Source organism: Macaca fascicularis, chromosome 13 (genome assembly GCF_037993035.2).
Source record: "Macaca fascicularis isolate 582-1 chromosome 13, T2T-MFA8v1.1".
NCBI lineage: Eukaryota > Metazoa > Chordata > Mammalia > Primates > Cercopithecidae > Macaca > Macaca fascicularis.
This window is the reverse complement of record NC_088387.1, coordinates 68,080,209-68,092,628: the sequence shown is the minus strand read 5'-3', so window position 1 is coordinate 68,092,628 and position 12,420 is coordinate 68,080,209. Positions and strand designations below refer to the sequence as shown.

General features: G+C 39.2%; 2 protein-coding genes across 25 annotated transcripts in view; one reads left to right on the top strand and one right to left on the bottom strand.

Moving 5' to 3' along the window:
• The window catches only part of LOC102121007 (probable G-protein coupled receptor 75), a 185,407-nt gene that overhangs the window by 91,440 nt on the left and 81,547 nt on the right, over window positions 1-12,420 (bottom strand). For 12 of the 21 annotated variants that reach the window (XR_012422384.1, XM_065527093.2, XM_015433442.4 and 9 more), the window contains one exon: window positions 2,095-2,303. The exons of 4 other annotated variants lie outside the window; for them this stretch is intronic. Coding sequence is in view for 12 of the 17 variants with exons in the window: in XM_065527093.2 (XP_065383165.1) it covers window positions 2,095-2,303 (209 nt within the window). In the remaining 5 variants the exon portion in view is untranslated. Of the gene's footprint in view, window positions 1-2,078; window positions 2,304-3,948; window positions 4,429-12,420 lie in introns of those variants that run through there. 5 more of the 21 variants (XM_074011814.1, XM_074011807.1, XM_074011809.1 and 2 more) reach the window with 2 other exon arrangements.
• CHAC2 (ChaC glutathione specific gamma-glutamylcyclotransferase 2) lies at window positions 4,479-11,836 on the top strand. Of its 4 annotated transcripts, XM_045369347.3 has the most exons (4): window positions 4,479-4,696; window positions 6,613-6,683; window positions 8,546-8,586; window positions 10,784-11,836. In XM_045369347.3, the coding sequence occupies exons 3-4, from the start codon at window positions 8,584-8,586 to the stop codon at window positions 11,165-11,167; spliced, it is 387 nt and encodes a 128-aa protein (XP_045225282.1). In that variant the 5' UTR covers window positions 4,479-4,696; window positions 6,613-6,683; window positions 8,546-8,583; the 3' UTR covers window positions 11,168-11,836. The 4 variants fall into 4 exon arrangements, with proteins under 4 accessions (XP_045225282.1, XP_005575950.1, XP_005575951.1 ...); XM_005575893.5 differs by lacking the exon at window positions 6,613-6,683 and having other exon boundaries at window positions 8,546-8,581; XM_065527103.2 differs by lacking the exon at window positions 6,613-6,683 and having other exon boundaries at window positions 4,653-4,696.

The following is a 12,420-nucleotide window of genomic DNA, read 5'->3' as shown; positions in this document are numbered from 1 at the left end:
GGGAGGCCGAGGCAGGAGAACTGCTTGAACTTGGGAGGTGGAGGTGGCAGTGAGCTGAGATCGCACCACTGCACTCCCACCTGGGCGACAGAGCAAGACTCCATCTCAGAAGAAAAGGAAATACAGTCGGCCTCTGTATCCATGGGTTTTGCACCTGCAGATTCGACCAACTGGGATGGAAGATAATAGCATCTGTGGGATGTGGAACCCCCAGATGCAAACGGCTGACTTTTCGTATCTGCGTATAAGACATTTTTCTATCTTCAGGACAGACTGCAGAACTTGAGGAGCATCCATGAATTTTGGTGTCCGTGGACATTTTGGAATCAAATCCCTGCGGATACAGAGGGACAACTGTAGAGATGAATTTAACAGCCAGTTCAAATGCCTTTAGCCAAAAGCATGCCCAACTTTACTCAGCAGATAAAGGAAAAAAATCTGTAACATAAACTATGCTATTCCGATATGAAGAAGAGACGTAACAGTATATTGGAAATGAGCTTTTTGCCTAGAAAAGGATATTCAAACTCACGTCTTTGTTACTACAAATAGTCTGGGAACTCAAGCTTTATAGTTTACTTCAAACAGATTCTGAAAACATATCTTAAGCATTTGAAATTAGAGGAATAATATCTATTTTTCCAGTATCTTCAAAAACTTAACTATAATAGACACTAGACACTTGAACATGTGATTTTAAAAACAATCATGACAGATTTCCTGCAGTACGATTTAGGGAGTTTAGCCTTACCATCTCTTACCTGTTAAGACAAAAAAAAAAAAAAAAAACCCACCTACCACTACTAAAAACAATGTAAAGATTATTTCCTTTCCTGTCCAGGAGGTAACAAATTAGTAGTTCTGATGAGCTATGGACCCAGAAGTCTGTATTTTAAGCACCTATACCTGGTGATGATAAGTATGAAGGGAAGAGGGTCTGAATTTCCATGATCAATGAAATGTAAATGGTTCTCTGAGTGTTACAATGCAGAGTATTATAGTCAACCTCAGTTTAACTGAATGCTATAAATTCATTCAATTAAATGTTAGAAGCATGGTATGAGAGAGGGGCTTTAGAGTCAGAGAAATTGGTTCAAATCAAATACCCTAGTTTATTATGTAACCTTTTACAAGTCAACTTCTCTGAGCCTTGGTCTTTTCACCAATGAGGAGAATACTGCCTCTAACACCACTTTTATAAATATTAAAGAAGACAAACTTGAGCATGTGGCACAATGACTATTACAAAGCAATGCTCAATCCACCATCTGTTTTCTTCCTACCCCCTCTCTACTAAATGTCAGAATCTCGCCTTTAGTCAGTCCTCTTCACTCAGTAGCATGCTGGTTAACGTTTAACAACTAGCTGTCCAGGAAGAAGAAAACCCAGTTTATAGCACTGGTTTGTAGCACTGGCTTATTTCTGTGCTGTAAATACTCCTACCATGATAGACCGCAAGCGTGAAGTCACTGAATGCAGAGATGTAAAGAGATGTGCAGTAGCACACCATTATTCTCTATCCCATTTGTTTTATTATCTCTACTATGTTTTCTTTTCTTCATGATACTTTTACCTTTTTAAATTATCTTGTTTGTTTAGATATTTGTCATCTGTTTTCCTTGATAAGGAAAAGCATCAGGAAGGCAGGCATCTTGTCTCATGCTAAGTAGTTGTAAAAATTCCCACAAGTATTAAAAAGTGTTTAAAAAGAAAAAGACTAATTCAATCAAAACACATCCTCAATTTCAGTATGATTGCTCTTTCTGTTTGGTAAAGGAAGAAAGAATAAACATGACCAGTAACTACCAAATGCTTAAATTCAAACAGCAGACTACTTCTCCCATGTCATCTAGCTCGGTCAATAAAAAGAGGCCAGACAGAGGCGCTTGCATATAAAATGTCCAACTAGAATATCATACGAATTGAATCCAAGGCAAGTAATCTTACTATCCTTAATAAATAAATTCAGGCAGTTATTTTATGACTATAGAAAGGGAAACAAATACTGCTGTTAATAAGTTATGTATTATAATTTTTTAATGTTTTATTAACCCAGCTTGTAAGCGAAGCCTCCATACCTTAAATTTACTTTACCTGCATTAATTAACATCTGCAAACATTCTACAGAGTTGTGATAAGCTGCTTCATGAATTGGCATCCATCCCCTGTTATCAGCAACATCGACACTTCGGCCCTTTTTGAGCAGTTTCCTTAAGACTTTAACATTGCCTTCCCTGGCAGCAAGTCCAACCGTAGAGCACGTGTCCGCATAAGCCTCTGTAAAATCCATTTGTTTGACCAGTCTACAAAACAAGGTAGAAGGATAATACTATAGTCAATAAAACAACACTTCACTCCTAGAGGTTAGCAGATCATGGTGGGCCTGTCTAGTATCTCTCACATGACTGCCAAAGAAGGGCCCACAATACAGAAAGTGACTACCACGCCACAGTCTCTGCTGGTGCCTAAACCAGGGAGTTTCTCCGTTTGGCAGATTAGAATTCCTTGGAATGTTCCTACTAAAAACATGAAGGGACTTTTAAGTGTTCTATCTTTCCTCCTCTGGAAATGTTTGAGCAGCAGGCTTCTGCTCCTGTTCATACCCCACCACAATGTACTCTTTGGTGCTCCATTGATGAGAGCACCTCTACTTAATCCCCAGTGTACACTACATTATGCAGAGATGACCATTCCACTACCAGCAATGCTCAGTCTCAATATATAGCCCTCTATAGGAAACAACTAAACCCAAAAAGTCCAGAAAAGCAGTGAAAGATAGGTGTCATTCTAGTCTTCCTGCACCTGCTGGTCCTTTCCAGAAGAGGTTAAACACTCAGGTTCTCTATGCTTGACCAAATAGTCGTACTGACTGAGCATATTGAAACCAACATAGAACACCATAAAGAGACGAGCCCCACTTTCCTACATAGCCCAGAAAATTCTTAACAGAGTTCTTCCCCGCATCATCATCTCCCTCCAATGCTCACTTCAAGTTCCCCTCCAGTCAGAGTCCAGTATAGCTCTCATGTGACTCTCTCGAAGACACAATTTCTTGTTAGTGACTCTATGAAGCAGTTTGGATATGGAATACATATTTGATTACATAACTATTGTTAATTTTCTTAGATGTGATAATGGCATTACAGTTATGAGGAGAATGTCCTTATTCTTTTTTTTTAGGGAACTTGTTCTAGGATGAATGTCCTTATTCTTATAAGATACATGTAGAGCATGTGGCAGTAAAACGTCGTAACACATGCAACTTACTTCAAATGTTTTCCATTTAAAAGTATAGAGTAAAAAGGAAGTAAAGCAACTGTGAAAAATGGTAATTATCGGATCTAGATGAAACGTATTGGTCATTACACTCTTTTTATCTAAGTTTTCTGTATATTCGAAATTTTTCAGAAAAGAAGGGTTAGCAAACATGTCAGGCAATTTGAAACTACAACTTAGAGAAAATAGGAAAAGACTTGTTTTTTGTTTGTTTGGTAGCTTCCTGCTGATTTCTTTATAAGAAAAGAAATAATACCCCTTGAATCTGAGTGTTTTAGCATTCAAAACCACAGTATAAAAATCTTCAAGAAAGAACAATCACTTGTAAGGCTTCTGTTTTCACACACAGACACAGCCATGATAGTCCAAGCGAGTTTCCTAAACAATATTTTGCAGCAAGAGCTCTAACGAGCAGATCTTCAAAAAATTTTAGGATCCCTGACGCCTTGGAGAAACTCATGAAAGCTGTAGTTTCCCCTCAGAAAAGTGTACACCCCAAATTTTGTACACAAATTCGGCAGGTTCCCCAGCTCCTTTCCAAAGCCTTTACAGGGGCCCCAAGTTAAGAACATTTGCCTGCTCTTTTGTGAACAAGTCACTGATAATACTAAAGATGAATAAATTTGTGTAAAATTTAAATATATAAACAATTCCCATTGAAATGACACATACTCTTTCACAGGCGTAAACTTCTATTGTAAACTTCCCGCTTTTATTTGAAAGGCAAAAGACATTCTTTTGAGGACATAAAATCAAATATGGATTACATTCCTCCTGCTGCTGTTATATAGGCAAAAATCTAATTTCCAAAGCAGAGCAAAACGTGTTTCTAGGTGCTGCCTGCGGTGCTAGTACACCGCCTCCGTATCTCGACACCACGAGCGACGACTCCTGCCCTTTTCTCCTTCCTCGCCCCCGTTAGAAATAAGTCCAGTTCCAATTTCAGAGCCAAATAGCTCCAAAAAGCATTGTGGGTGTTGTAGTTTTCTGCACACGCGCACTAAAGGTAGGTTAGGGTGATTTAGAGAGGCTGCAAAAGAATCCGTTGCTTACTACACCGAAGGTTAATGCCTCTTGACTCCCTAATCAAGGAAATAAAATAAAGCTGACTGAGACTCACTCGGAAAACCTTTCTGGATCCAAACTCCCAGTGCGCTTTGCGCCCCAAGTGGCCATCGCGCCTGCGCCCCGCGCAGCCGGTTACTCGCTTACCGGAGGCTGCAGTCTCCCGCGGCGCGGCGACAACTAGGGTTCACCGTCGCCGTGGCAGAGGAGCCGCGAAAAGATGTGGGTTTTTGGTTACGGGTCCCTGATCTGGAAGGTGGATTTCCCCTATCAGGACAAGCTGGTCGGATACATCACAAACTACAGCAGGCGCTTCTGGCAGGGCAGCACGGACCACCGCGGGGTCCCCGGCAAGGTGAGGCGCCGGCCAGCTCCCCACACTTACTGCCCCCGGACCCCCGCTCCCCAACTCCACACACAGCACTCACACCCTAGGGAACCACACCTTAGCGCTTCATGGGGGCCAAGCACATGGCTTGGGGCAACACTTATTTCTGTAGATTTTCCCTGCCACCTGCCCGCCATCTCTAACCCAGCCCGGGCACTCCTTCCGAAGCTGCTTAAGATGCCGGTGGTTAGTTTCTAGAGGCGGCGAGAAGCGCGGGCACGGGCACACGAGCTCGCGCCAGGCTGAGTGCGGAGAGGGGAAAAAAAATCCCACTGGCGGGAAGATGAATTTTCATGTCATTACATAGTTGAAATAGTAAAATCAAGTTGCAAATTCAGCTTTTTAGCAATTAAACTTGTTGGCATTTCTGCGTTCTAGCCGACTTTCATGGGTTTGCGATTAAACGTGCATGTTACTTCTAGGATTTCTTTACATCTTTCAAGTGTTCTATTTTCTGACACCTAGGATTACAGAACGAGTTTCCGAAATTTTCTCTAGTTATCGAGGAACTCACTTTGGTTTTCAGGTACTAGCGAAGTTAAATGAAGTTCTGGTTATATGAGTAACACAGTACCAAGCTCATTACTATATCCAGCATTATTTTAATGTTACTTTCTTGATGGTTCTCATAATTATAATGTGAAATGTAAGTTATTTGATCCACTTTTCAGTCGGTCATACAAAGGCATTAATATATGTATAGAGAATTAGCAGCAGCTCACTGCTTATGCAAATCAGCTTTGTACTGGCTACAAAACAACTAACCCATAAAGAAAACTAAGATTGAGGTAACTAATAATTTGGAAATTGGTCAATGGAAATGGGAAAAGATCAAGGCTCTAAAGTAGTTTGCACCTGCTCATAAAAGAGTCACGGGATTAAAATCACGAAAAGAAGCTGAGTTAGAAACCATTCTATCTCAACTACAATTGATCACTTAAGAACTTAGCTTTTACGTAGACTATACTGGCCTATTGGGACATTGGACACAATGACCTGAAAAGAGGCAAATGGCTTAAGGTAAATGCACATTTATAGATCAACAGAAATGTCATGGCCAAAGTATCTCCAAGAATGTTCTAAAACAATATTCAAGACATTAAAGAATTAAGCTAAATAAAATGTCTTCTGAGTTGTCAGTTTTGGCTGGGCCCAGTGGCTATGCCTGTGATCTCAACACTTTGGAAGTTTGAGCCAGGAGAACTGCTTGAGGCCAGGAGTTTGAGAGTTCTCAGTTTTAATACGAATATTTAAAATTGCCATTCTGAAGAGAAAACCTTTAGCCCAGCCTCCAATTATAATGGCCAAGTATTAAATATTTATGTATGTGGTTATAACAACATACTTTAGTACTCTAGTCTTGACCAAAACGTACAGTGTATTACATAACACATTGAGATATGTATGCTGTCAGAACAGACTGATGATCAGAAATTGCCTAGTCAACACAACAGTCCGTGATTTTTTAAAAGGAGAAAGGAGCTGGGCCGGGCGCAGTGGTTCCCGCCTATAATCCCAGCACTTTAGGAGGCCGAGGCGGGTGGATCCCCTGAGGTCAGGAGTTCAAGACCAGCCTGACCAACATGGAGAAACCCCGTCTCTACTAAAAATACAAAATTAGCTGGGCGTGGTGGTGCATGCCGGTATCCCAGCTACTCTGGAGGCTGAGGCAGGAGAATTGCTTGTACCTGAGAGGCAGAGGTTGCGGTGAGCCGAGATTGCACCACTGCACTCCAGCCTGAGCAACAAGAGTGAAACTCTGTCTCAAAAAAAAAAAGAGGAGCTAAAAAAAAAAGGTGTCTTTCTGATCACCTAAGACTCAGAATTCTAACTGCACTTAATACCATACTTAGTCCATAAGCTCTATTTATTTCATATGTTAGTTTGCATTCTGGAATGACAATATAAGCTACTGGAACCAAGAATCAAGAGTTCCTCTTCTCCATAGCACACAGTAGGTATTCATAAATAACTTCTAAGTAACTTTGAAATTGAAAATAATATGGTAATATCTACTTGACCTTCACCAATATATGTATCCTCATTATAGCATTATCTTAAAAAGAAAACAAGTCAGAAATCTAAATGTCCAAGAACACAGGAATGTTTATAGTTCATCAATGACACAATATTATGCAACTATTAAAATGTATGAGAAGACTAACAAGGAAAATTAAATGAGAAATCATAATCCAAAATCCCATGTGTTCCATGATTACGAATTATCTATATGAACAGATAAAGACTAGAAGGAAATAGCAACAAAGATGACACAAATGCCTGTATGATTTAGGCTCACTATGTGCCAGACACTGGCCACACAAGTAGGTAAAATTGTGGCTTATGACTCAACATTCCCACGAATGATGTTAAGGTACCAGTACACATACAGCCTTTGGTACTCTATGGATGACTTTTATTTAAAAAAAAAAAAATTTGCAGGCACTGATATGTGTCACCTTTGTGCCTTAAATTACGGAACATTCCAAGTCTGAACTTTCTCTAAGGCTTTCCATTTATAAACAAAGACTGTTTTATCAGTCTTTGAAATGGGAAAACAAATAAAACTTGTTTTGGCTTCATAATATATCATTTCAACCTCAAGCTGAATAGTAAAAAGTGAAGGTTTCCATAATATTGTTAACTGACCTGTGTTACAACCAAAATGGGAAAATAAAATTGCCTAGAACACAAGTGATTGTTCCATATAAGAACTAAACAAATAGGCCAGTTCTAATACTGACCTTTCAGTAGGGCAAAGTAAAGTTCATTTATGAATGTAAAAGGAATGCCTACCTTGAAGCACCATTACCATATACAGAAAGGTAAGAACCCTTCATAACTCAGAAGTGTAAATCACTCAATCTCTCACACTTAAAAACTCTTAATATCCCCTAGTAGCAGTGGTTCTTAAAGTATGAGCCCCAAAACAATTTCTGAAATCAGCGAGAAGTTGTTACAAATGCAAATTCTTAGACAGCTCCAGACCTACAGAATCAGAAACTCTGGATGTGTGGCCTAACAATGTGTTTCTCAAGCCCTCTAGGTCATTTTGATCTACACTAAAAGTTTGAAAGTCACTTCCCTATATATAGGAAAACACCCTTTATGTCATATATTTTTTTTCCCCTAATAAAACTATAGGCCGTGCGCAGTGGCTCATGCCTGTAATCCAAGCACTTTGTGAGGCCAAGGCGGGTGGATTACCTAAGGTCAGGAGTTCCATACCAGCCTGGCCAACATGGTGAAACCCCCCTCTCTACTAAAAATACAAAAATTAGCTGGACATGGTGGCGGGCACGTGTAATCCCAGCTACTCGGGAGGCTGATGTGAGAGAATCGCTTAAACCCAGGAGTTGGAGGTTGCAGTGAGCCGAGATTGCACCATTGCACTCCAGCTTGGGCTTGTTGAGCAAAACTACGTCTCAATAAATAAACAAATAAATCTATAACCTTCTTTTTTCCTAAGGGAAAAACCAGAATATTTATAATTACTGCTTCCATTTGCCTTTCATTTTAGATGACCTTTAGTTACTGGTATGTTTTCCAATATATCCATGTAAAGTGAATATAATATACCTAATATGTATAAATTGATGGAAATCTTTTAGAAATAAGGCCAACACAGTCTCTAGATGAGGTAGGTTCTCTTAATTCACTTTAGCTTTATCATAAAAAATAACTATGCTTAAGAAATAGTGCTTCTTATAAGCAAATATAGTTCAAATATTCCATGTCAAAAATGTTGCTAATACTTAGCTACTTAATGAACTTTATTAATTCAGAAAAAAAATTTGTTTACCTTTTTCAAAACAGCCTGGAAGAGTTGTGACTCTTGTTGAAGATCCTGCGGTATGGTATAAATATTCTTTTTGTGTAATTTTAATTTTATAAAATGTTGAGATGTTTCTCAGTTTCAATTTGATTAACAATCATTACAGACAATTTGAACTACCCTAAGTTTAGAATTCTCTGTATTTGTGGGTTTTTTCGTGTTTGTGAAAAATGAGGCCAGTAAGAAAAGTTAGAATGCAGAGTGCAAGGTAGACAACAATGTACAAACAAATGGCATGTAGTTTTCGTTTTTGTGGGGTTTTTGTTGTTGTTGTTGTTGTTTTTTGAGATGGAGTCTCGCTCTCTGTCGCCCAGGCTGGAGTGCAGTGGCCCTATCTCGGCTCACTGCAAGCTCCGCCTCCGGGGTTCACGCCATTCTCCTGCCTCAGCCTCCCGAGTAGCTGGGACTACAGGCGCCGGCCACCTCGCCGGCTAATTTTTTGTATTTTTAGTAGAGACGGGGTTTCACCGTGTTAGCCAGGATGCTCTCAATCTCCTGACCTCGGGATTCGCCCGCTTCATCCTCCCAAAGTGCTGGGATTACAGGCGTGAGCCACCGCACCTGGTCGTGGGTTTTTTTAAAAAACAAGTGTATTAACTAAGAATTTTGTCGTCCCCTTTGACATTAATGGAAATATCCCCCCGACAGCCAGACCACCACCAATAATTAAATGGAACCCTTAAAAGCTCGCTTCACTTTTGCTACGAGTCTCATTTTCAGCAGAAATCTAAGTGAGGAATTATTTTCTTTATTACTTAATTGTATCAATAGCACTTGTGTGTTGTGTTTTGTGTTTTTGTTTTTTTAAGTTCAGGAGTACATGTACAGGATGTGCAGGTTTTTTACATTCGTAAACATGTGTCATGGGGGTTTATTGTACAGATGATTTAATCACCCAGGTACAAACATTAAGCCTAGTATCGATTAGTTATTTTTCTAGATCTTCTCCCTCCTCCCATCCTCCACCCTCCAGTAGACCCCAGTAGCACCTGTGATTTTAAAACTGGTTTGGAGCACCAGAAAGTTTTATTTAACCAACAACCTCAGTTTCTTAAATATTTTCAATCATTTTATTGGAGTACAGATTCAGAATTTTATATTGTGAAATTAAATGTTTAACTTTGGAAAGAACTTTAATGAACAAAAATCAAGCAGTTAGTAATGGAATATAAACAATGGTGTGGAATAGGAAATGCTTTCATAATTTATACTATGAAAAGCATTTATAAAAAAGACCTTCAAATTAGTAACTAATAACTCCTAATTAGTTAATAAACAAATGGCACTTTGTTTGTAGAATTTTTTAATAACCAAGTGAAAGCCTCGTATTTTTCATTTCAGTCCCATTATTTTTTAAAAAAGACCAAATTTAAAAAAATTTTAAGATAAAATATCTTGCTGTGCCTATGATACAAAGAAATTATTCACAATGGAGATTTTAAAGTGCTTATTTCCTTTATTGTTTAGTATGTTCTTCTGTGTACTTTAAGTGAAGAAAAACTGTATTGACTGTTTTTTTGTTTGTTTGTTTGTTTTTTGAGACAGTCTCACTCCATCACCCAGGCTGGAGTTCAGTGGCGCGATCTCAGCTCACTGCCGCCTCTGCCACGGGGTTCAAGCCATCCTCCTGCCTCGGCCTCCCAAGTAGCTGGGATTACAAGTGCCTGCCACCACGCCTAATTTTTGTATTTTTAGTAAAGACGGGATTTCACCATCTTGGCCAAGCTGGTCTTGCACTCTTGACCTCGGGATCCACCCGCCTAGGCCCCCAAAGTGCTGGTATTACAGGCGTGAGCCCTACCGGCCCACTTTTAGGAATATACAAGATATGGCCAGGCATAGTGGCTAACGCCTGTAATCCCAGCACATTGGGAGGCCAAGGCAGGCAGATCACTTGAGGTCAGGAGTTCGAGCCCAGCCTGGCCAACATGACAAAACCCCTTCTCTACTAAAAATACAAAAATTAGCTGGGCATGGTGGTGCATTCCTGTAATCCCAGTCACTGGGGAGGCTGAGGCAGGGGAATTGCTTGAACCTGGGAGGCGGAGGTTGCAGTGAGCCAAGATCATGCCACTACACCACAGCCTGGGCAACAGACAAGACTTCATCTCAAAAACAAACAGAAAAGAATATATGAGATACTTCTTAGATCACAACCTATCTTCATTTATTTTAATTAGCCTTATAAATACTAGTGTATTCTTTTCATTTTTCAACAGGGATGTGTATGGGGTGTTGCTTACAGATTGCCAGTAGGAAAGGAAGACGAAGTAAAAGCATACCTTGACTTCAGAGAGAAAGGAGGCTACAGAACCACAACAGTCATTTTTTATCCAAAAGATCCCACAACAAAACCATTCAGTGTATTGCTATATATTGGAACATGTGATAATCCTGATTATCTTGGTCCTGCACCTCTGGAAGACATTGCTGAACAAATTTTTAATGCAGCTGGTCCAAGTGGAAGAAATACAGAATATCTTTTTGAACTTGCAAATTCTATTAGGAACCTTGTGCCAGAAGAAGCAGATGAGCATCTTTTCGCTTTGGAAAAATTGGTAAAGGAACGTTTAGAAGGGAAACAGAACCTCAATTGCATATAAAGAACTAATCATTGACTTTTCTAAACAAGCAGAGCTTTTAGTCTTCGGAGAATTATCTTCAGTGCACGATGGCAATATGATTTGGAAATATGTTTACTTAAAGATCTTATTTTTAATGTAGTCAGGGTATTATCTAAACTTGTATTTTAACTGGAAATGTCCTAAAACACATATATTCAAAAGAATGGGATACAGTGAAAGAAAAATTCAAATTTTAATAACATAAAGATTTCCTAACTTTATGCTATTGAACACTTACTCATTAGAAGTGAGTTATTTAGAAAAATACAGTGAAGGACTCAGTTCAGTCTTTTTTTTATCAGAGTAACAATAATCCTGTTTCATATCCCAATACTATGTTGAAGTTCTAAAGAATTAAACCAAAAGTCCAATAAATATAAAGTTATGCCTTCAATATATTCATATACAATTCTGTAACCATGGTTTAAAATATACAAGCTTAAAATAACGTGACTAGAAATACACAATAATATGAACAGTATTTCAGCCTTAATTGTGAATTTCCTTGTTATTCAGGTATTAAATGAAACCCTTTCAGTTTTAAGCCAAAAATTGGCTTTTTTTAAATATAAAAATTTCCTTGGAAATATAATGTACTGTACCTCTTCTTTTTAAAATAAAGGCATTTTACTATATGGAAGGTAAAAAGCATAAATTACATTATACAAATCGTGATCACTAATCATGTGGTCTGTCACTCACTTTGTATTAATCTTACACCAAAACTGAAAAAGATGGGCTTTCTGATAATACAAATTAATGGCATATATAATGAAAATTTAGTTTTTAAAATAGCTTTTGGAATTCTTTCTCTCTCTCTCTGTGTCACTCTCTCAGTGTGTGTGTGTGTGTGTGTGTGTGTGTGTATTTTTTTTTTTCTTTGCAGCCTGCAGTCTGGCCATCCCACAGGCTGGACAGTGTAACCTCTGGCAGAAGCCAAGAACAGGCACCTCCTGGAATTATAATTTTGTTTTGTTTTTTGAGACCAAGTATCGCTCTGTTGCCTAGGCTGGAGTGCAGTGGTGCCAATCTCGGCTCACTGCAGCCTCCACCTCCCAGGTTCAAGGGATTCTCCTGCCTCAGCCTCCCGGGTAGCTGGGATTACAGGCACGTGCCACCACACCCAGCTAATTATATTTTTAGTAGAGACAGGGTTTCACTATGTTGGCCAAGCTGGTCTCGAACTTCTAACCTCAGGTGATCTACCCACCTCAACCTCCAAAGTGCTAGGA